This window comes from Coenobita brevimanus, chromosome 38 (genome assembly GCF_032717465.1).
Source record: "Coenobita brevimanus isolate Jiangsu-jjx chromosome 38, ASM3271746v2, whole genome shotgun sequence".
In the NCBI taxonomy this organism is placed as follows: domain Eukaryota; kingdom Metazoa; phylum Arthropoda; class Malacostraca; order Decapoda; family Coenobitidae; genus Coenobita; species Coenobita brevimanus.
In genome coordinates this window covers 47,977,454-47,998,103 of record NC_136991.1, presented here as the reverse complement: position 1 = coordinate 47,998,103, position 20,650 = coordinate 47,977,454, and the positions used below count along the sequence as shown (strand labels likewise).

Sequence of the window (20,650 nt, the reverse complement as noted above, 5' to 3'; positions counted from 1 at the left end):
GAAGAAATATTTCCCCTCCTCCCCAGGGCTGACCTAAGAAGAAAATCGTCCAACAACTCCGTCATACTGAAAACTTCCCACGCTTCTGTCTCTTTCCCAACTTCTATTTTCCTTTCTTTCTTTAGCACCATTTTCGCCCTCTTTATCATTCTTTTTCTCTATTATTATTATCATCTGCTCTTTTTTTTTTTTTTAGCATCCCTTTCCCCTTTATTGGCATTCTTTTCCTTTTTATATTAACTCTTCCCGAATCACTCTTCTTCTCTCTTTTTTCCTATTTTTCTCCTTTCTTCAGCACTCCTATTCTCTTGTCTCATTTCTCGCCGGACACACACACACACACACACACACACACACACCAACCACCCTCTCTTCCCCTTGTCATCACACACTCACAAACACTGCCTTCAATATCCGCCTTCACTAACCTCCCTTTTCTAGGTACACACACACACACACACACACACACACACAAACTCATTACACACCAACCACATACACATCATCATCATCAGTCTCGGTAAGCCCACAGCAGAACACAGATACCTCTCATCTTTCTCCACTCTGACCTATTAGTTGTTACCCTGTTCCATCCAATCCCAGCAAATCTTCAAAACTCATCTCGGGTTCTCTGTCTACCCCTTCCTCTCACTCCCAGTTTTCAATTTTCACCTACACGATTCCCTCCTCCCCCAGTCCGATTTTTTTTTTTTAATCGGTCTCTATCGTTCTCTTTTTACCTGCATTCAATTTTCATCTCCACGATTTCTCTCTCCCCCCCTTCCCACACCTGAATTTTCAAATAATCAACATTTCATTTTCCAGGCATCACAAACGAGGCATTTCCGTGCCATTCTCTTCACTCTAGTCTCTCTCTCTCTCTCTCTCTCTCTCTCTCTCTCGGTACATAAAGGAAACACAATTTCCTCTTTTCCTACCCTGACGAAGATCCCTAACCCCTTTCTACTTAGCTGAAGGCTAAGTGTAGTCAGACTGGAGGCTGGATTTGACTAGTGACCAAGGAGACTCATCCCTACCGCATATCTAAGGGTCATCTAGTTGTGGGAGTGGCCCAGTTCCCTCAGATGAAAACAAACTAAATGTAGATTTCCATCTGTCAGTTTTTTTTTTTTTTTTCCCAATATATGACATTTTTTACTGTAACTGGATGATGTAAACTGAGGAAAACTGGAAAATTCGCTGCATAGATAGCAATGAAAATCCAAATGGCGTATTTTGCTGTAATTACTGGTAGGCTTTAGAACAAAATAATAATAACAACAATAATAATAATAATAATAATAATAACAGCAATCCTACCTACTCACTTACCTACCTGTCTATCTATCTATCTAGGCCTATCGACCATCCCCTCTATCTACCTTCCCCCCTTCCCCACAACCACAATGCAAGCCTTCATCACCCTGGTTAAGGCTATAGTCACGCGCCTCCTCTTCGCCACCCACGCCCTTATCACCGTCTGGAAACTGGTCGACATGAGAGGGGACATGTACTGGTATTTGCTCGCCCCCTTGATGTTCCAGGGCTTTGAGGGCATCGTCTCTATCTGCGCAAGGAACGGGGAGGAGATGAAATGGTAAGTGAGAGAAATAGAGAGAAAGTGAAGAGAGAGGTGTTCTGATATCCCCTTGCTTTATTAATGCTTCAGAGTTTTGAGGTCTATTGTCTCTGCGCAAGGAACGAGGAGGAAATGAAGTGAGTTGGGGAGACCTTGAGAGAAAGAGAAATTTAGATTTATGGGTAATTAGAGAGACCTTCAGAAAGTCAGAGATGGAGAGAGAGAAAGTCAGATTTAGAGAGTTCAAGAGAAATTTAGACTGAGAGAGCCTGAGGGAATAAGAGAGAAAGACGTGCTTGGTGAGTTCCTTCTTGCTTATTTTCTGAGGGGTTTGAGGGCATTGTCTCTGCACCAGGAACGAGAAGCAGATGAAATGGAGCGAGAGAGAGAGAGAGAGAGAGAGAGAGAGAGAGAGAGAGAGAGAGAGAGAGAGAGAGAGAGAGAGAGATGGATTGATACAAACTTTCAGCGCAAAAGAAAAGAGCAGGTTTGATAGTATAAAAAATGGCTATGTAACGAACATGCTTTTAGTATCTATACCCTGTTCACTTTAACCAGGCGAAAAATGGCCATTTCTTCATCTTGAACACTGTACTATAACAAGAAACATGGTGCTAAACTGCTAGTCACAAAGAAGTTCAATGTGAAGGATACAGAGCCATCACACTGTTTTATTCCGTCACTGAGCTATGGGAGCTGCAGAAGGACAAAAATATCTACGTTTGAATTAATGAACTACAGCATACCTTAGAGGACCTCTTTGTCATGGGGTGGCGCTGGAGAGACGCCCTAACGTAGTGGCACTGGAATGGCTGGATGGCTCCACTTCCCGGTTATATAAACGTCCCTCAGCTTCCTCCCCATCCACCGAAAGGAAGTTAGCGGACTGCGGGAATAGGGCAGCTTCAGTTTTCAGTCCACCGGGTTCCCATACAGATGTTGCTACTGCTGCTATGTCACAGGTTTAGCAAAAAGAGTTGGGGACTGGCTGGTTACAGTCTGGATTTGGTGATAAATGAATGGATCATGGGAGATGCTGTTGACTCGTATGTGCAGACAGAAATATTGAAAAATGTAGTGATGTTTAAAGAGCTGACTGAAATACGTGTGTACTAGCAAAGAATGTTGAATTCAATACGGTCAGGTCTAGGACGATGGAAAGGAGAGAGGTGATTCATCGCCGAATTCATGAAGGCTCATTACTAAATTTCTCATAATGTTACCAAGTCCACCTTTTCACTGAATTATTATATAACATTTATGTAAGGTACCGCAAACATTTTGGCAAATGACACTGTTCTTTTATTATAACCACTAGATTACGAAAAATCAAATTGGTGGGCGTAGGGGTCGGATGCCCTCTCAGCCGCCCTTTTCCAAATTTCTGACCTAGTAGTGAATGGTAGTATGATACAGTATGTTCCGTCTCACATGGAGCTCTGGTGATCATTTTTACGTTTGTGTTTCCTTTCTCCCGTTCTCCATCCTTCAAACTCATTTTCAGGAAAACAAGATTAGGCCTAATCCTGCTGAACGTCACGGTCTGCTAATAGGCCTACTCCAATAGTAAGTCTCTGCATATTGAATCACTAGTTTTTCGTCCACCTTCTCAGTCCATTGTGTAGCATAAACACCACACCACTCTACCTACCCTTCCAATATCTCACTTATGAGGAAATCAATAATCGAGAGTGGAACATGCAACAAAACATTGCAAGAATGGTTCATCTAGGGAAGCAATATATTATAAGCTTATATTTCCGAGAGACTGATGAACAGATAAAGCTGGGTACAGAACAGAAATATATAAAAAGCTTCGGGTCAGTGATGTAACGGAGGCAGTTACATAAGAATGTTTAAACAGGTGACAGAGGTAAACGGACTGAAATGTGAAGAAACGGATGAATGGATGAAACGAAGAGCTGCCAAAACAGAATCAGGTGTATTTTGTTTGATGACATAAGAGGTGACAGACAGGGCAGGTTAAACAGAAAAGAGAGGTAAGCAGACACGAGTTGACAGAACAGGTAAGCGGGCAGAAAGATAAACAGATACGAGGTGATAAACACGACAAATAAGTCAACAGATAGATACAGACATACCGGTACAGGATTACGCAACTAAAAACACTGATACTGTCTGAACGTGGATGTGTATACAGTTTGTAGTAGGTGTTTACATACTTTCCCACCAGGTTCCCACTGTATGTTTTGCACCTGATGCCTATGACCTCTCCCTTGCGTGCGTGCGCGCGTGTACCCCATTCTATATCGCTAAAAGGTGTAATTTCATCGCGAATATTTCTCGAAAGCCGCTGGTTGGATTACAAAAACCAGAGTAGTCACCGTCCTAAAGTGGAATAGGAGGCTTCGTAGCACCTCTTTCTCGGTGACTTATTTTGTATATTACACCTTAATATTCTCTTGCACTTATTTATATAGTTTTAATCGACATAGTTCGCACCAATATCTTAGGCTACAAGATGATATACTGAAGTGTAATGTTCAAAATAATTCGCTTAGGAAGAAGTGTTACGAAATATTCAAAACTCCATTAGAATATGACCCTACAAAAGAAAGACACTGGGATATAAAGTCCAGAATAACTCACTAAAGAAGGGGTGCTGCGAAATCTTAAAAAAAAAAAAAAAAAAAAAAAAAAACAAGAAGCGGTGCCAAGGTACAGAAAAGCCGTCCCCGGCAGTCATTTTTGTGCCGGCGTATAAACACAACAGGATATCTAGTCACAGACGTCACATATCAAATAAGGAATAAATCGGGTAAAAATTGACGATTTTACGCCCATTTGAAATATTAAGCCCGACCCACCTGACACTGACCACCCTACCGCTGACAGGGGAGGTGACCCCCCTGATGTAATGAGGCATATTATAGGATGCAAATTTGAAATATGCACATTTATGTTTTGGTTTCATGTCGATAAGACGAATTTGAAAAGTTAAAGGGCCTACAGCCTGGGCCTTGGCCCAGTTTGTCCCCATATTTAATCAGGCGATCAGAAGGTCATAGCCCATCATCCTTGTAATTTTAGTCAAACTCGCACCAGTAGTTTTCGAGTAAAGTTCTTAACAGACAGACAAACAAACAGACAAGCCGAGTGAAAACAATACCCGTCCCCGAGCCCCTGCGGGGCGGGTACAGGTAAAAAATTCTACGAGATGAAAGGCAGACAGCGAGATATAATGCACAGGATAACTCACTAGGGAAGAGGTGTTAGAAATATACAATCGTGTGTGTGTGTGTGTGTGTGTGTGTGTGTGTGTGTGTGTGTGTGTGTGTGTGAGAGAGAGAGAGAGAGAGAAGGGGGGGGGGTAGGAAATCGGATTTGGCCACGGTCGCAAAGACCAAACATTTACAGTATACTGAAGGAGTGACATTGGTACAAAGTTACTGGTTTAGATACACGATAAAAAAAATCAAGGTCTAGCTTGGAAAGAATGAGATTTCCTAATCGTAACTCTTATTTGTTGTCTATCTGTCTATGTACCTATTTGCTTGCCTATCTTGAATTCCCTGTTTAAGTCTGCTATTTACTTTTGTCTGTTAACAATGTATCAATGAAGCTTTCCTGCTTCTCTAAATATGGAAAATGAATTTTTCCGTATTATACTGTTTTAGTTATTAAAATTCTTGATGAATAATATTCGTTTAGCTATAGTTATACATCCAAAGAGTAAGGCCTTAACACTCTCATGTTCGATAGAACAGAGGCGTTGATGTGGTTTCTCACTGCTGGATACAGTACTGGAAAGAGAGGCCTTCATGCGGTGGCACCGATATGGGCAGGTTTGCTGCATGATTATACAAACGCCCCTCATCCCACGAAAGATGGATGATGAACTGTTGAAGACCAACTTCCGCTTGCATTTCAACTGAACCTACAACAACAACAACTACTACTACTACTACGTCAACGACTACTACTGCTGCTCCAACTACTATTGCTACTACTACTTACTACTTTTCCCCCCCCTCCCACTACCACTGCTACAACTACTGTTACTACTCATTGCTGTACCTTCCCCAGGTTCTGCCCATCAGTATTCCTGTACCTGGTGTCCGTCGTTCCACCCATCTGGCTCATGGAACTTGCCCTGCACAAGCTGCCCACGCCTCACCTCCTGACCTTCAACTCCACCATCTTCACTATCAATGCACAGGACGCATCCGAGAAGTTCCTGGATAAGGCTGGCTTGGTGGGTGGTGTGAGAGAGACTGGGAGGTAGACTGAAAAACAGAAAGTTTGAGGGATGAAAGGTTAGATGATGATAGATTGATAGACATATACAGACAGCTGGATACATACCGGTATACAGATTGACAGATAACGGCAGAAAAACTGATAATGTACAGACAAATAGATGGACGTGCCTATAAAAGAACATTTGAATAGCATTGCTGCTCATTTTAAAGCAGGTTATTACTCTCCGAGAAAATAAATGATCAAATACTGTCATACATTATCTCCGATCAGAAACTCGACTTCCTGTCCAACGAGCAGTGGGTGCGGGTTCTGGAGCAGGTGTTACTTGTCATGCTGCTAATGGGACGATGGCTGCTGCCTAAAGGTTAGCTGAGAGCTCTTACACCTCTCTCCTGTTACTCCATATCTCTCTCATACTTTTCTGGTACTCACTCCACCTGCTGTTATTCCCTCACATTCCCCTCTTGCTCCCAATCTCCCTCCTACGTTACTAGCCATGTTGCTTAAAGGGGACTGAAGATTAGTCAACATCTCGTACCTCTCCCCCTTTACTACCTATCTCCCTCCCACTCATCAGTTAATCCCCAAGTTTCCCATCTCCTGTTATTTCCTACGTCTCCTGTTACTCCCAATCTCCCTCCCCTCTTAATTTCCAAACTCATCCTCATACTGTCACTCCAAATTGTTACACCCCACCTCCCTATTTTGTTACTACCCTTCTTCCTACTTTTTATTCCTTATCTCCCTTCTTCATTGCTCATTGTTTCCTTGTTTTGTTGCTTTTTTATCTTCCTACATTGTTATCTACATCTCCCTACTGTGTTGTTTCTCAGCTCACTGATTTGTCTCCTTTATCTCCCTATTTTGTTACTCCCTGTTTCTGTACTTTGTTAACTCCATCTCACTGCTTTGTTGCTCCCCATCTTCCTGCCTTGTTACTCCTATGCCTCCCTATTTTGTCACTCCCTATATCCCTACCGTACTAATCCCATCTCACTGCTTTGTTACTCCTTTCTCACCTCATTTTGTCACCCCCTATCTCTCCACTTTGTTACACCTCATTTCCCTGCTTTGTTACTTCCCTACCCAATTACCCTATTGCTTCCCTACCCTATTACTCCCAATATCCCTACCCTATCACTATCAATCTCTCTACCCCATTATTTCTTATCTTCCTACTCTTATTACTCTGTCTTCCTACTTGTTACTCCCAGTTCCCTGCCTTCATTTTTTTTTTTTTTTTGCAAGGAAGAAGGAACCAAATGCTGGAGCCCACAAACTGTTCCTTCCAAGAAAAAACAAAAACAAGATAACAAAGAACCAAATTCAAGATCTGTTCATTTCGAGATGCCTGGACACACTGCATTTGAAAGACTAGGGATCATAGGCTGTAAGAAATACTGACAGAGGAAGACAGTTCCAGAGATGATCTGTTCCATACTTGAAGGACTGGGAGTAGTGGTTAAGTCTTGCATTTGAGAGTTGGCCAGAAATGGGATGAGAGTTTGTTGCTGGATAGGTGCAATGCGCCCGCCGTAGTGGTGCAGGGATGCAAGCGGACAGTTCAAAGGAGCTGTGACCACTAAAGTTATTCCTCCCCTCCCTTGCCTCCCCCTCCCCAACTCCTAATCCCCATCTTCCCACTCGTACCCATCCCCTTCTCTGTTACTCTCCACCTCCACATCCACTGTTACTGTACTTCCCATCCCCACCTCCCAAGACTCCCAACACTCATCTCCCATTACTACTCATTTTTTCAACAAGCTTCTAAATCTCAACCATGTTCACCCATCCATGTCTACATATTATATTCTTATTACTGTATTAATTTTCCTTTAACGCCATTGTCTTTTCTCTCCCATGACTTCTATGCTGTCTCTTGCAGTCTAATGTCTCACTTTCTGAATTTCCATCTGGGCCCCTTCCTTCTGCTTACTCTTCACTCTGCCTCTTCTGATTTGTTACTGATTATCTTAGTTTCTTTCCTTATAAATTAAAAAAATACTTTACACTTCCCCCCCATTTCTCTTTTCCAGGGAAACTGACGAGAGAGCAGCTGTCACAACTCCTACTTGCATACATGGCTATGGCAGCTGACATCATTGAACTGTTTGAGTGCTTCAAGGAGGAAAAGGTCACAAACAACATTGAACTTGTCTATGCAACATTGGGTATGAACTGCTGTTGTGGTCCAAGGTTCACCTACATCTACAAATGAGGTGCAGATGTTAAACAGTAGAAAATATAAAGGCAACAATTCACATATGGCACAATAATGGAACTACATAAAGCACCACCTTCTAGTTTATTATACAATGTGGTATTATACAAATGTTAAATGAAAAGTAATGAGATTACATGAAATTTCTGAGGTATATGCAAAAGTTTCAGAAAAAGCTGAAAGTTATTTGGCACTGATCTAGAGAGTCTAGAGTCTATGGTGGGTGTGGCAAAATAACGATATCAAACCTCTGAACTGCTCCTGTCCTAGCTCATGAAATGTGAATCTTGTGATAAAAATATGAATAAGAATGGTATGCAGGCACAAATCGTGTTTGTTTCATCACCACAGTATAATGCAAGGCCCCACATTTATCAAGCAAAATGAGACCAGAATAAAACTTAAGTGACATATTCTATGAGGTTATGGAGATTTCATAACACCACTTCCTTAGTGGTTTATTTTGCAAATTATGTTGATATTAAAATATATATAACACAGAATATCAAGGCATAATGTGTATCATATATCACCAAGGACTGGGTGCTACAAAACCTCCAATGACATCTAGAAATGTAGCAGTCCTGCCATATTGCCACACTCACTGCACAGTCCAATTTTAGTTCCACGTAACTTCATCTTTCATCCTAAGCTGATAGATGATCTTTGCGGACATAACTATGCATTCAATGAAGTGGAAACAGCTATCATGACCTGACTGAAAAAACCAAGTACTGTACATTTTATGTTGGCTTCATAAAGCCTGCTTATCTATGGGGTTGTCATTTTCTTGGGTGATTACATGGTAAATAAATGCCACAGAATAAAAAGACACATAGTACAGATATAATTCATTTTTATGTGCTGCAGTATAATCATGCAGTTTCACCTTACAAAAGCCGAGGCATTACGTTTCATTCAACATTCACAATATTAGCTCCACACTAGCAAACAACCCTGAAATTAAGACAACTCTAATACTGTTCACTAACACTCTTATCTGTTATTTTACACTACACTGTGTTCCAGGTATTTGGTCATGGTCACTGTTGCAGTTCACCCTGGTTCTAAGTGCCACCCATGCACCCAAGCCACGTCCCTCCATCAACTACCCCCCACCCGAAGAGATCACACTGGATGATGTTGACCTGATTACCCGTCGTGAGCTTACCAGACGGACAGGCACTAACATCACTTGTGCCAAAAGCATCAATATCTACCTGGATATGGACATAATAGCTATCCTTACTACTATTTTCATGCAAGATGGACCCTTCTTTCTCCTCAGGTTAGAGAACTCTCTTTGCATACTTGTATGGGATAGGAATACAGTTAATAGGATCTGTCACATGGCTAAATACTTCCTGTGCTATAATCAGATATAATGGAGACAACCAACACACTACGTCCAGTATTGTTAATATTCTATGAATGACGGAAAAATATGACAACACGGTATAGCAATGACTTAAATAATGTCATTTTAAAATCCTCCAGAGGGAGCTGCAAGGTTTCGTGGATGAGTTTGGTAGTGTGTAAGAAACGGAATCTAAAGGTGAATGTAAGGAAGAGTAAAATTATCGTCTTCAAGAGAAGTGAAGTCAGTGAATGTACAGTCAGGTTGGATGAGGAGGAAATGGAAAATGTGAGTGCCTTTAAATACTTGGGAAGTGTGATGAGTAAGGATGGAAGTTTAGAGGATGAAGTGCTTGAAAGGGTACAACAAGGAAGAAAGGCTGCTGGTTCCTTGAAAGCAGTGATATGAAACAGGAAAGTGAGCATGGAAGTGAAAAAGCTACTACATGAGAGTATTGTGATACCGACTCTATCGTATGGAAGTGAAGCTTGGACTTTTTTGAAGGGACAGAAGTCAAGAGTGAGGTGAATTATTTGAGAGGAGCATGTGGAGTCGCATGTAGAGTCACATGAAGCAACAGACTGACAAATGAGGATGTGAAGGAGCATTGTGATATGGATGTGGAAGTGATAGGAAGTGTTAGGAGAAACACACTGAGGTGGTTTGGCCATGTGGAGAGGAAGGAGACTGGGAGACTGATGAGAAGAGTGTATGTGAGTGAGGTGGAGGGGGGGAAAGGGAGGGGAAGGCCAAGGATGAGGTGGAGGGATGGAGTGGAGAGGTATATGAGAGAGGGGGGTGTGAGGTGGAAGCAGAGCAGTGAAATGGCGGGGGACAGGGCAAAATGGATGTGATGTGTTTGTGGCCACCCCTTACGGGATTAAGGCGTCTGGCAATAGATAGATAGATTATTTATTAACACAGGCTTGCAGATATCCACTTTAGCAAGGCTGGGTATTGCCCAGAAGCATGGTAAAACAGTCTCATTCACACACTGCTTCTCTCAGCTGTTATAAAATGGCCTACACCAAAGCAAAATTAAAATTCCAAGAAGGTCCCGCTGATTACTTTGAGGTTTGTACCATTTGCTTCACCATTTGCTAGTTACTGACCCCTAACAGTGAGTCCTCCCATCATATACACCACTTCATTTCAATCACATGTTCCTTACATGCCTCTCACCTTCTCTGATGTACTGACCTGTTTCTTAACCTCCTCTTCTCAAGAATATATAGATTACACAAATTCATCATTTAACACATATGCCTATAGCATGTATGGTAGGATACTTATTGACAGAGTTAGAGAAAGAACAGAGGAATTAGTTGGAGAAGAACAGGGAGGCTTTAGGAAGGGAAGAGGTTGTGTAGATCAGATATTCATTCTTAGATCTTTAGTGGAAAAGTTTCTGGAGAAGGGAAAGAAGTTGTATGCGGCTTTCATGGATTTGGAGAAAGCATATGACAGGGTGGATAGACAAAGATTGTGGAAAGTATTAAGAATATATGGAGTAGATGCGAAGTTGTTGAATGCTGTGAAGAGTATGTAAGATGATGCTAAGGCTGCAGTGCGTGTGGATGGTGAACTAAGTGAATTTTTCTCTTTGGAGGTTGGGTTGAAACAGGGATGTGTCATGTCTCCATGGTTGTTCAATCTGTATATGGATGGGGTAATTAATGAGGTACAAGGTATTGTAGTGGATGTTGGAGTGGCCCTGGTGAGAGAGGATAGTGTTTGGAAACTCCCTGTACTGTTGTTTGCAGATGATACTGTGTTATTAAGTGAAGACGAAGGGGAGCTACAAGGCTTGGTGGATGAGTTTGGGAGAGTGTGTAAGAAATGGAATCTAAAGGTGAATGTAGGGAAGAGTAAAGTGAAGGTGTTTGAGAGAGGTGAAGTCAGTGAATGTACAGAGAGGTTGGATGGTGAGGAATTGGAAAATGTGAGTACGTTTAAGTACTTGGGTAGTGTGATGAGTAAGGATGGAGGTTTGGAGGGTGAAGTGCTTGAAAGGGTACAGCAGGGAAGAAAGGTTGCTGGTTCTTTGAAAACAGTGATAAGAAACAGGGAAGTGAGCATAGAAGTGAAAAAGTTACTACAAGACAGTATTGTGACACCAACTCTAACGTATGGAAGTGAAGCTTGGACGTTGTTGGAAGGACACAAGTCAAGAGTGAGAGCTGTGGAAATGAGTTATTTAAGAGGAGCCTGTGGAGTCACACGGAGAGACAGGCTGACGAATGAGGATATAAAGAAGTGTTGTGGTGTGGATGTGGATGTGATAGGAAGTGTTATGAGGAACACACTGGGGTGGTTTGGCCATGTGGAGAGGATGGAGGGTGAAAGACTGACGAAGAGAGTGTATGTGAGTGAGGTAGAGGGGGGAAGAGGGAAGGGGAGGCCGAGGATGAGATGGAGGGAAGGGGTGAAGAGGTATATGAGAGAGAGGGGTGTGAGTTGGGAGCAAGGCAGTGAAATGGTGGGGGACAGGGCGACGTGGAGGCGATTTGTTTGTGGCCACCCCAAACGGGATTGAGGCGTCTGGCAATAGATAAATAGATAGATGTTTAAAACAATAATGATTGATTAATTTAAAAACACTTTCCATACAAGCAGTGAAAGGGAACATCTGAAACAAATCACATTAGTATTTCTTTCAGAATACAGACCGTTCTCATTATAACAATGGGATGTACTGTATTTCGGAAAACCCATCGTTGAGCTGGGATATTGTTAATTTGGGATGTTATAACACAGAAAGTACAGGGATATGGTGTAGAGCCTTGGGAACACCCCCCCCCCAGACCAGGTCTATAAACCCACCCAAATGAGTCCAAAAACAAGTTTCTAGTTCACCTAAACCCCAAAATATCTTTAAAACAAGCCTAACTAAGCCTAAAAGCAGCTTACAACTCACATAAACCCAACAATAATATCTGAAAATTATCAAAAATAAGTCTGGAAAAAATCACTTAGTAAACTGTACCCTAAAATGACAGTGTTCACCTCACCTATGACTAAAACACATTAATCTAAGTCTAAAAACAGTTTATAAATAAACCTAAATACAAAGCTTAAGTCTAAAATATAACAAAAGTCAGTTAAAAAGGAATCCATCATCCATCCATCATCCAATCCTATGTTGCCCCATGAGGAGTGTAGGAACCCGGGTCTAGGGGAGTTGGTCCTGACATTTGAGATGAAAGTGACCAACCTCACTCATCCCTGAACAGCATTACGTGAGCAATAAACCCCAACCGCTCCTTGGATATAAACCTACAAAGGCTCAATCCAATTGGAGCACCTTAATTGCCCACTAAACCACCAGGCACCATAATTTGGTTATATGATTACCACCCAGCAGTGTAAATGGTTTCCTGGTGTACAGGAAACCATTTGGCTTGTTACTTAGTGTAGAGTCACCCACAGGCAAAAGGAAGAGGAAAGGAAGAAGGAAAGACAGAAGAGGGAGTGTAAAGTCACCCATAGGCAGAAAAAGAGAAAAGAATTAAGGAAAGAAAGACATAAGTGGCAGGATACAAGAAAAGTAAAGGCAGACACTCAAAGCACTACATTCAGTGAGTGGATGGTAAGTGTCCCCTACTACCACAAGCGCCCCCACTTACCACAAAACCACCGGCAAAAAAAAACATCGGATAACCAGGGACTGGTCATCGATAGACGGGGATGGGCATTAATTTTTTTACATCATTATGGCAGGGTATCGCATAGCGGTTGATTGTATAGCGGGGTATGCCTGTACTACATCCTATTCCCATATAATACTTGTGTGTAATTCAGTTTAACCCTTTCATGTACCGATGACAGCTTTGGCAGTCATCAGCTTCTGAGATACAGACATTTGGATGATGGCTTTGGCCATCATCCAAAGAAATACCGTATTCTATATATATATATATATATATATATATATATATATATATATAGTATATATATACTGTATATATAATTTAAGAGCAGTCATGTGTTGAATGACATGTGGATAGGGGAGAACGATGATGCAGGATGCTCACGTGCCACAACAAGTTTTTTACAAGCACCCCTAATGGGCAAGGGCTAATACATACTGTATGACAAGTACATAGGCTGTCAGTTTATGTACATGCTAATTCAGTACATTATGGATGAGTATATAGTGGTGAACTAATGGAGGTTTTTTATTTCCTGTTTAGATGGAATATTGCTTGACTTCCTCATTATTTTCATCACTCCAGGAAGAGATGAACATAACCATCTGTCTCCATGGTTGTTGTTGCAGAATGACACTGATCTTTGGATACAATGTGGTGAGCTACCTAAACATCTTCTTTACCTGTAAGAACACTCTGGTTGTGTCCCTCCAACTTTACAGACTCATTGTCCTCTGCACTCGGAAACAATTTCTCAACAAAAAGAGGGTAAGTGCTGTAAAGTATTTGTCTATTTCTTCCTTAACACTGCACCAAAAATGCCTCCAAACCTAAAGCTAGTACCACTTCTTACTGCCATTCTAAGCCTGCCTCCTCAAAATGTTCTTCTACTCTATCTTTTTGCTTCATTCTCAGTTTTCTCTTCTCATACTTCCACTAGTTTGGCTTCTATGCATTCTTCTTCTTCACACCATTTTATTCTCTGTAACCTCAATCAAACTTTGTTAAGGAGGCACTCTTGTACAGCACAGTCACAATTTACATGGGATTTCTACTCCAAGATCTACCTGCAAGGATGACAAAGTGCATATATAATATAAGTGAAAAATGAATTCTATACCAATCCTCCAACCAATGTCACTCCCTTTTATGCCAAAAGATTGCACTATGCCCCATTCCCTTTTATGCTTTCCACCATTAACTAAGCTGCTGACTAAATTCAACAAAAATTACCCAAAAATTAGCTTACCTGTGCCAGGCATTTGCCATCTTTTGATTTAAGTCTTATGCAGTGCCACCATGTGGCTTTACTACCACTTTCTGACCTCAACAGATAAATAAAAATATACAGTATATATATATATATATATGGAGCCTCTGTGGTACAGTGGCAGAGTGTGGGTTTCGTACATGGGTGAGCCAGGGTTCGCGCCCCGCCAGGGTAATAAACTTTGGGAGTGTTCACCCGGCCACGTACTGCATTGGCGGACACAAGGGGTGCTGTGGTTGAACCAGTGTCGCTTACTATAAAGTATGCTTGCACCCAGTCGGCTTGCGCTGGCCGATTACAATTGGTTCACAGACTACACACACATCCAAAGCCACTCCAACACTACAATTACACTTACAAACACTTCTCACCTACATACAATCTCTACCAGACAGCCTAAGCCACTTGGTGGAGATACATTGGCTGTATCGTCCCGACTTCGGTCGGGATAGGCCGGTCCTGCAGTGGATACTCAAACGGCTGATGATGATGATGATGATGATATATATATATATATATATATATAGTGGTAGGTGGTGGTGACCATCATCCACTCACTTGATGCTATGCTGCCTACTTCTTCCTTAGCCTGTATCATTCTTTTTCTGTGCCTGCCCTCCTCTCTTCCTATTTCTCCCATCTTTCCTGTCACTTCTTATTGCTTTTCTTTCCATTACAGGTGGCTTTACATTGAGTGACAAGCCAAAAGGTTTCCTGTAAGCCAAGAAACCATTTACAAAGCTGGGTGGTAACCATATAACCGAGCCATACGTGCTGCCTACGTGTCAAGAAATGGGTTGGTGGAGGGTTAGTGCCCCTCCCTATAAAACAAATAACTCAGAGTCAAATGGCCACCCCTTACAGGATTATGGCGTCTGGCAATAAATAGATAGGTAGATAGATAGATATATATACAGTATATATATATATACAGTACCCTTGCATCCAACACGCGTTTGTCCAGCACGATTTGCGTCCAGCACGGAGAGCAAAAAATTAGTACGATTTAATGTGATTTAAGTACAGTACTGTAAAATGGGTGCGTAAGCATAACACTGACGGAGCTCCGAGAAGTCGGCGAAATCCGCAGAGTTCGCCTCTAGCACGATCACCCCTGGTCCAACACGGTCATACTGGACGTTCCTGTGATGCTGACAGTCAATCAAAACTTCCTCTCAAGTAGCCTCCCCCGCCTACTATCGTGACGAGATCGTGATGTCGTCCAACGAAAAACGCTTCTGCTCTCACGTGATGTTTTGTTTAAATTTCTCCCGTCACAGTGCCACTCAGTTAGGATGGTGCTTTTTTCTCGCTGCATTTTCTGCCCTTGCTACTGCATTTTACCCTGCTCACGAAGCCTAGGAAGCCTTCTGAGAACCCCAAGAAGCGGCGGCACCTCCCTCAGGCCACCAAGCTAGAATTCATCGAGAGGCAGAAGAAAGGGGAGAGGAATTTCAAAGGATTTATGAAGGAGGTTGAGGAGCAGCAGCAGCCATTACCCGCTAGTGATGCCAGCAGCCATCCTCCAGGGACCCAGTATGACTACCTACAGTCTCGGATATCACCTTCCATTCCCAGCAAGCCCACCAACATTATCCTAAAAGGTTACTTATCATTCATAGTACAGTATCATTTATTATAATTACAGTAGTACCAATATATGTATACGTATATGGTAGGTATATAGGGTGACTTTTCCCAGGGTTGCTGACATAATTCATTTTTCCCCATAAGCTCTGTTGTTTGTCCAAAACGTTTTTGGTCCAACACGGGACCCATGCATGACAATATTACCGTGTTGGACGCGAGGGTACTGTACATTGTATGTATATGTGTATATATATATCTATACAGTATATATATAAAACAACCCCTAATTAGAAAATCTCAAGAAACACTAAGAACAGTCTAGAGAAACAAAGAAAAGCCATGTGAAATGCTTAGAAACAACATAAAAATCAAATTTTCCATAAAATAAGTCTATGTAAAAAAGAGACTACCTACAATCGTGGTAAAGAAGTTTGTGTAACCCTACTTGACCATGGTCATTTGTACTGCATTGTATTATACAGTATTCTATGAACATAAAAGCTACAGTTCTTTTTACAGCTGTATCTCCCTTTTCAGAGGGAGCTTCTGATGCAACAGAATTCCACGGCAGAAGATGACGAGGCAGCTGTAAGATCAGAGGAGGAGGGGGAAGATGCAAAACACAATCATTTGAATAATAATCCTCCATTGTTTAGAACTCAGTCTTCTTCCCCTTCTCCTCCTCCCTCACTTCCTCATCCATTACCCACTGACCTCTCAACAAACCCAAAACTGGAAGAATCTTTACTAGAAATCATAGAGCAACTTGGAGAAGAAAATGTGGTGAGGGAACTGGAAAATTTGATTTCCCAGCCACCAAATGGAGAATTACAAGAAGAAACATCAGTAAACAGCCTACATGATATAAAAGATCAAAACAACGCACAGCCACCATCCAATGCAGAGTTTGCTGATGACTACCCTGAGGATGATTATTCTCCGCCAGATTCGGGCATTCACAACAGCAACGGCCTCCCTTCAAATCCCCGGAGGACTATCAAGCGGCACTACAGCATCTCTAAACGGAATCAGGATTATGTAAGACGCATGCAGCAAGGACTAGGGGATTATTTTGACGGCAGTGACTGTGCTAGTTACAGTGATACTGATATGCCCACTGATAACTATTACCCTGACCAAAGTGGTGTCAGTGTGTCATCCAGTAGCCTCCAGGTTGATTCTTCCAACAAACGAAATGGATGGGACCTTATCCGGGAACGTTACTTACCAAACTACCATCCAAAACAGGTTGCCTCCCGGGGTTTCTCCATTCCCAATACCCTGCACCGCAACTCAAGAAAGGCTACTGAACCGCTGTGTGACCCTCAACTGTCTCACAGGAACTCCCAGCAGAATATTCACTCCTTCAGTACCCCCCTTTTGCCTCACCAGAAGCCAAGACAGAACTTCCAGCCACAACACTGCCCTCCTTTGCCCCACCAGGACTCCTACAGCCCAGAGCCACAGCGTAAGGGTAGGAATGGCATGCGGGGAAGAGGTGGGAGCCAGAGAGATGTGAGCCAGAGGAATGGGAGCCAAAGGGATGTTAGTCAGAAGAGTGGGAGCCAGAGGAGTGTCTGCCACAGGGGTGGGGGAAAAGGGGCAGCTTCAGGCAGTACATTACGGCGTCACCACAGCGTCAACATCTATGACCATGTGCCGGTGAAATACTCTGGAATATCCGAATCTGATGCCGAAACTCTGGAAACCAATGTGTAACTGGAAGACATAAGATGAGGTGGTGTATGCTGACTTTATATACAGAGGTGCTACTACAGAGCTCATGCAGAAAACAGAAAGGTAGAGTAATGATATCAGGTGAACTCATCTGACACATGCCACTGTACATGGAAATGGAAATACAACCAAATGTGAAATGCTGATGATGTTAGTATTGTCAGCTGTGTCTGTGAACAACTCTTCTCTTCAGTTCATGCTTAAGACAGTTGAGATTACAGTGCTGGTAACTGGAAGTAACTTTGTAAAACTATACAAATTTGACAAAGTCCCTTAATATTCCTATTGGCAGGTGGGGGTTCCCATCACTCACGATGTAATGCTCTCTCTCCCAGTGACTACACTGAGTGATGAGCCAAATGGTTTCATTAACCCACACATCAGATGGTCTGGCATCAGATAATGCCTGCAAGAGTTTCCATCACAAGAGTGGTTGGGGTTTCTTTTTCATGAAATATCACTTGGGGGATGAATAAGGCTGGTCACCTTTGCCTTAATGTCAGGATTGAGTAGCCTACCACCAGGTTCTTATGTTCCTGCTTATATGGGGTAATATATGAATAAATGACGATGACTGATAATGATGCTTAATGTTCCTAAATAACTAAAAGTTAACTGTAGGTTCAACCCTTTTACTGTGGCTTGTATACTTAGGTATTTTATTAAGGCTAAGACTTGAAGATTTTGTTTAACTGAGAGAAAGCCTTGCTGTCAGAGGCTTAAAACCTGTAACGAGTAACCCTTCGTCTGCTACTGGTATGCCTATAAATTATATATTGTTCAGTAAAATGCATTCTAATTAGTAAAGGGCTTAAGGAAATGACGTCCAGAAACATTCACCTGAGCTACTGTTATGCCCAATTTATGAAATCTTATTGGTAAAAGGATTAAGGAAGTGATGTCCAGAAACCTTCACCTGAGCTACTGTTATGATCAAATTATGAAATCTTTCTGGTCAAAGAATTAATGAAGTGATATTCAGAAACCTTCACCTGAGCTACTGTTATGACCTGATAAAGATGACACCAAGAATATGTTCAAAATACTACACAGTCTGAAAAGCTGATATCAACATGTGTACTGTATACAGATGAAACAGATTTTTCAGTTCTAACGAGGTGATCTGACCTTAATAAAAACAACTTACTTACTATTCAGATATAAAATGGAAAGGATGATTCATCAGTGGCAGTTCTCCTCTGGTTTTAAAAACAATCAAAACATTGTGGTTTTAGATATCACTGTTGTTTTGATGTTATGGCAGTCAGAATATACAGTACAGTAGTAGGGTAATGGCCATTTTATTTATTTCTCTCTTTTTTTTTTCTTTTTCTGCAGGGCAAATAGAGCAGAACAAACCTTTAAAATTTAGCTCTGTGAGAATTGAACTTTAACCTCGGCTGAATATAGTAATCTGACATATGCTGGTGTTGTGGCTCCAGGTTCATCTGAAATGTGAAAGTGCTGGATTGAAGGCCAATGTCCCTTCTGCAGTCCACCATCCTCCTTTCGAGGGATAAGGAAGGAGCTGAGGGATGTTTGTATGACTGGGTTGTGGAGTCATTTGGTTATACTGTTGCCACAATATGATGGTGTCTCTCTTCAACATCTTCACCAATGTAAACTTATCATCATTATCATAACCAAAAATCAAGAAATATTTACCCATTAACCCTCTAGGTCCTACAGATTTACCTCACCTGAATAAATAGTGTCTGGTGCTAGTCAAGATAAATTCAAGATTTAATATTTGTAAAAAATCAACAATCAACCATTTTTCCACAAGATGTCTTCTCTAAAGTGAATGAAATCATATGATGGTAACAGAATAAAATAAAGAAGATGCAGAAACCATACTGACAGGATTAATGGATTATTTTTAATCCTTCCATAATTTGAAACACACACACACACACACACACACACACACACACAAACATGCATGCAAGCACTCTGGCATACACATGAATGTGCACACATTGATACAGACATTTTACATGTGTAAGGGGTTAAAAAGTGCTGATACCAGTATCTAAAACTGGGGTTGGAAAACAATAAAGTGTACTAATAAACTTTATCAGTTTCTGCCCATAACATAGTCCTTCATTTTTCCAGTTATACAATAATACCTATCTCCCACAAAACACCCGACATTCAAATGATCCTTCATGATAGCAGCAACATAAAACATCCCCAAGTCTCTTGTTGTCGTCCCAGGTTCCATCTGGATGTGAACTTGGTGGACTGCAGCTGAAGTTGGCCTTCTGCAGTTCATTATCTTCCTTTCGGAGGACAAGGAGGAGATCAGAGATGCCTGTGTGACCCAACAGTGGAACCACCTGCTTATGTTGCTGTCAGCACCTGAAGATGTCCATTTCCAGCAATACTCCAAATGCCACCAGGGGTGCAGGTCGGTCTCCTATTCTTACATGTTCTACACTTGATGGCCTACCCTCCGGCCCCTATGAATTCAAGATAACAACCTGGGATTGCTCTTCAAACAGTGGGTGAGGAGGTCCAGAATACAGCTCCCTAATCCCCTTTGGGACACGTACCAGAGGAATGGGGTGCTTTTGAAAAGCCTAGCATTCCGGTAGATGTCACCAGCACTGGGACAAACACATTCCCCGTGCTGTTTAAAAAGCATATTTTTCTTTGTTAAATATCTACACTGTTGTGTGAAACTGTGAACCATGGTACTGTCATATACCGTAATATAAATAATACAAATAGAACACGTACATATAACGTAGTGTGAATTGTTTATCATAAACGGAAATTAAAATATCAATGATGGCATGTGACAACAACCTGCCATTTCAGTGGTCCTATATTACTGTATTTAAATTCTGCTACATTTAGTGGAAGTTAGGTTCTTAATAGATAGTGTGTTCAGACTGTAATTTACACCTAGTGGGTATCTTGACTCATTCAGTCTCTATGTGGGCAGAAATTTAATGTTCAGTAAATACTGGGACTCAACATTTTTCTCACTCCCTTCACCCATGCACACCACAAGACC

General features: G+C 41.7%; 1 protein-coding gene across 1 annotated transcript; it reads left to right on the top strand.

Annotated features, from left to right (window-relative positions):
• The first annotated feature begins 1,406 nt into the window (after positions 1–1,406).
• On the top strand, positions 1,407–17,610 carry LOC145396580 (uncharacterized). Its single transcript, XM_080269955.1, has 7 exons — positions 1,407–1,597; positions 5,627–5,753; positions 6,032–6,167; positions 7,840–7,974; positions 9,054–9,312; positions 13,661–13,799; positions 16,429–17,610. Exons 1-7 carry the CDS (start codon positions 1,407–1,409, stop codon positions 17,608–17,610), a joined length of 2,169 nt encoding a protein of 722 aa, XP_080126081.1.
• The last annotated feature ends 3,040 nt before the right edge of the window (positions 17,611–20,650 follow it).

What these genes read in the sequence shown, in the direction of transcription:
- LOC145396580 (XM_080269955.1), top strand. Translation starts at nt 1,407, where the DNA reads ATGCAAGCCTTCATCACCCTGGTTAAGGCTATAGTCACGCGCCTCCTC. An exon ending in CCACCATCTTCACTATCAAT is followed by an intron (nt 5,754 to 6,031) that starts GCACAGGACGCA and finishes TTACTCTCCGAG; the next exon opens with AAAATAAATGATCAAATACT. An exon ending in ACTTGTCTATGCAACATTGG is followed by an intron (nt 7,975 to 9,053) that starts GTATGAACTGCT and finishes ACTGTGTTCCAG; the next exon opens with GTATTTGGTCATGGTCACTG.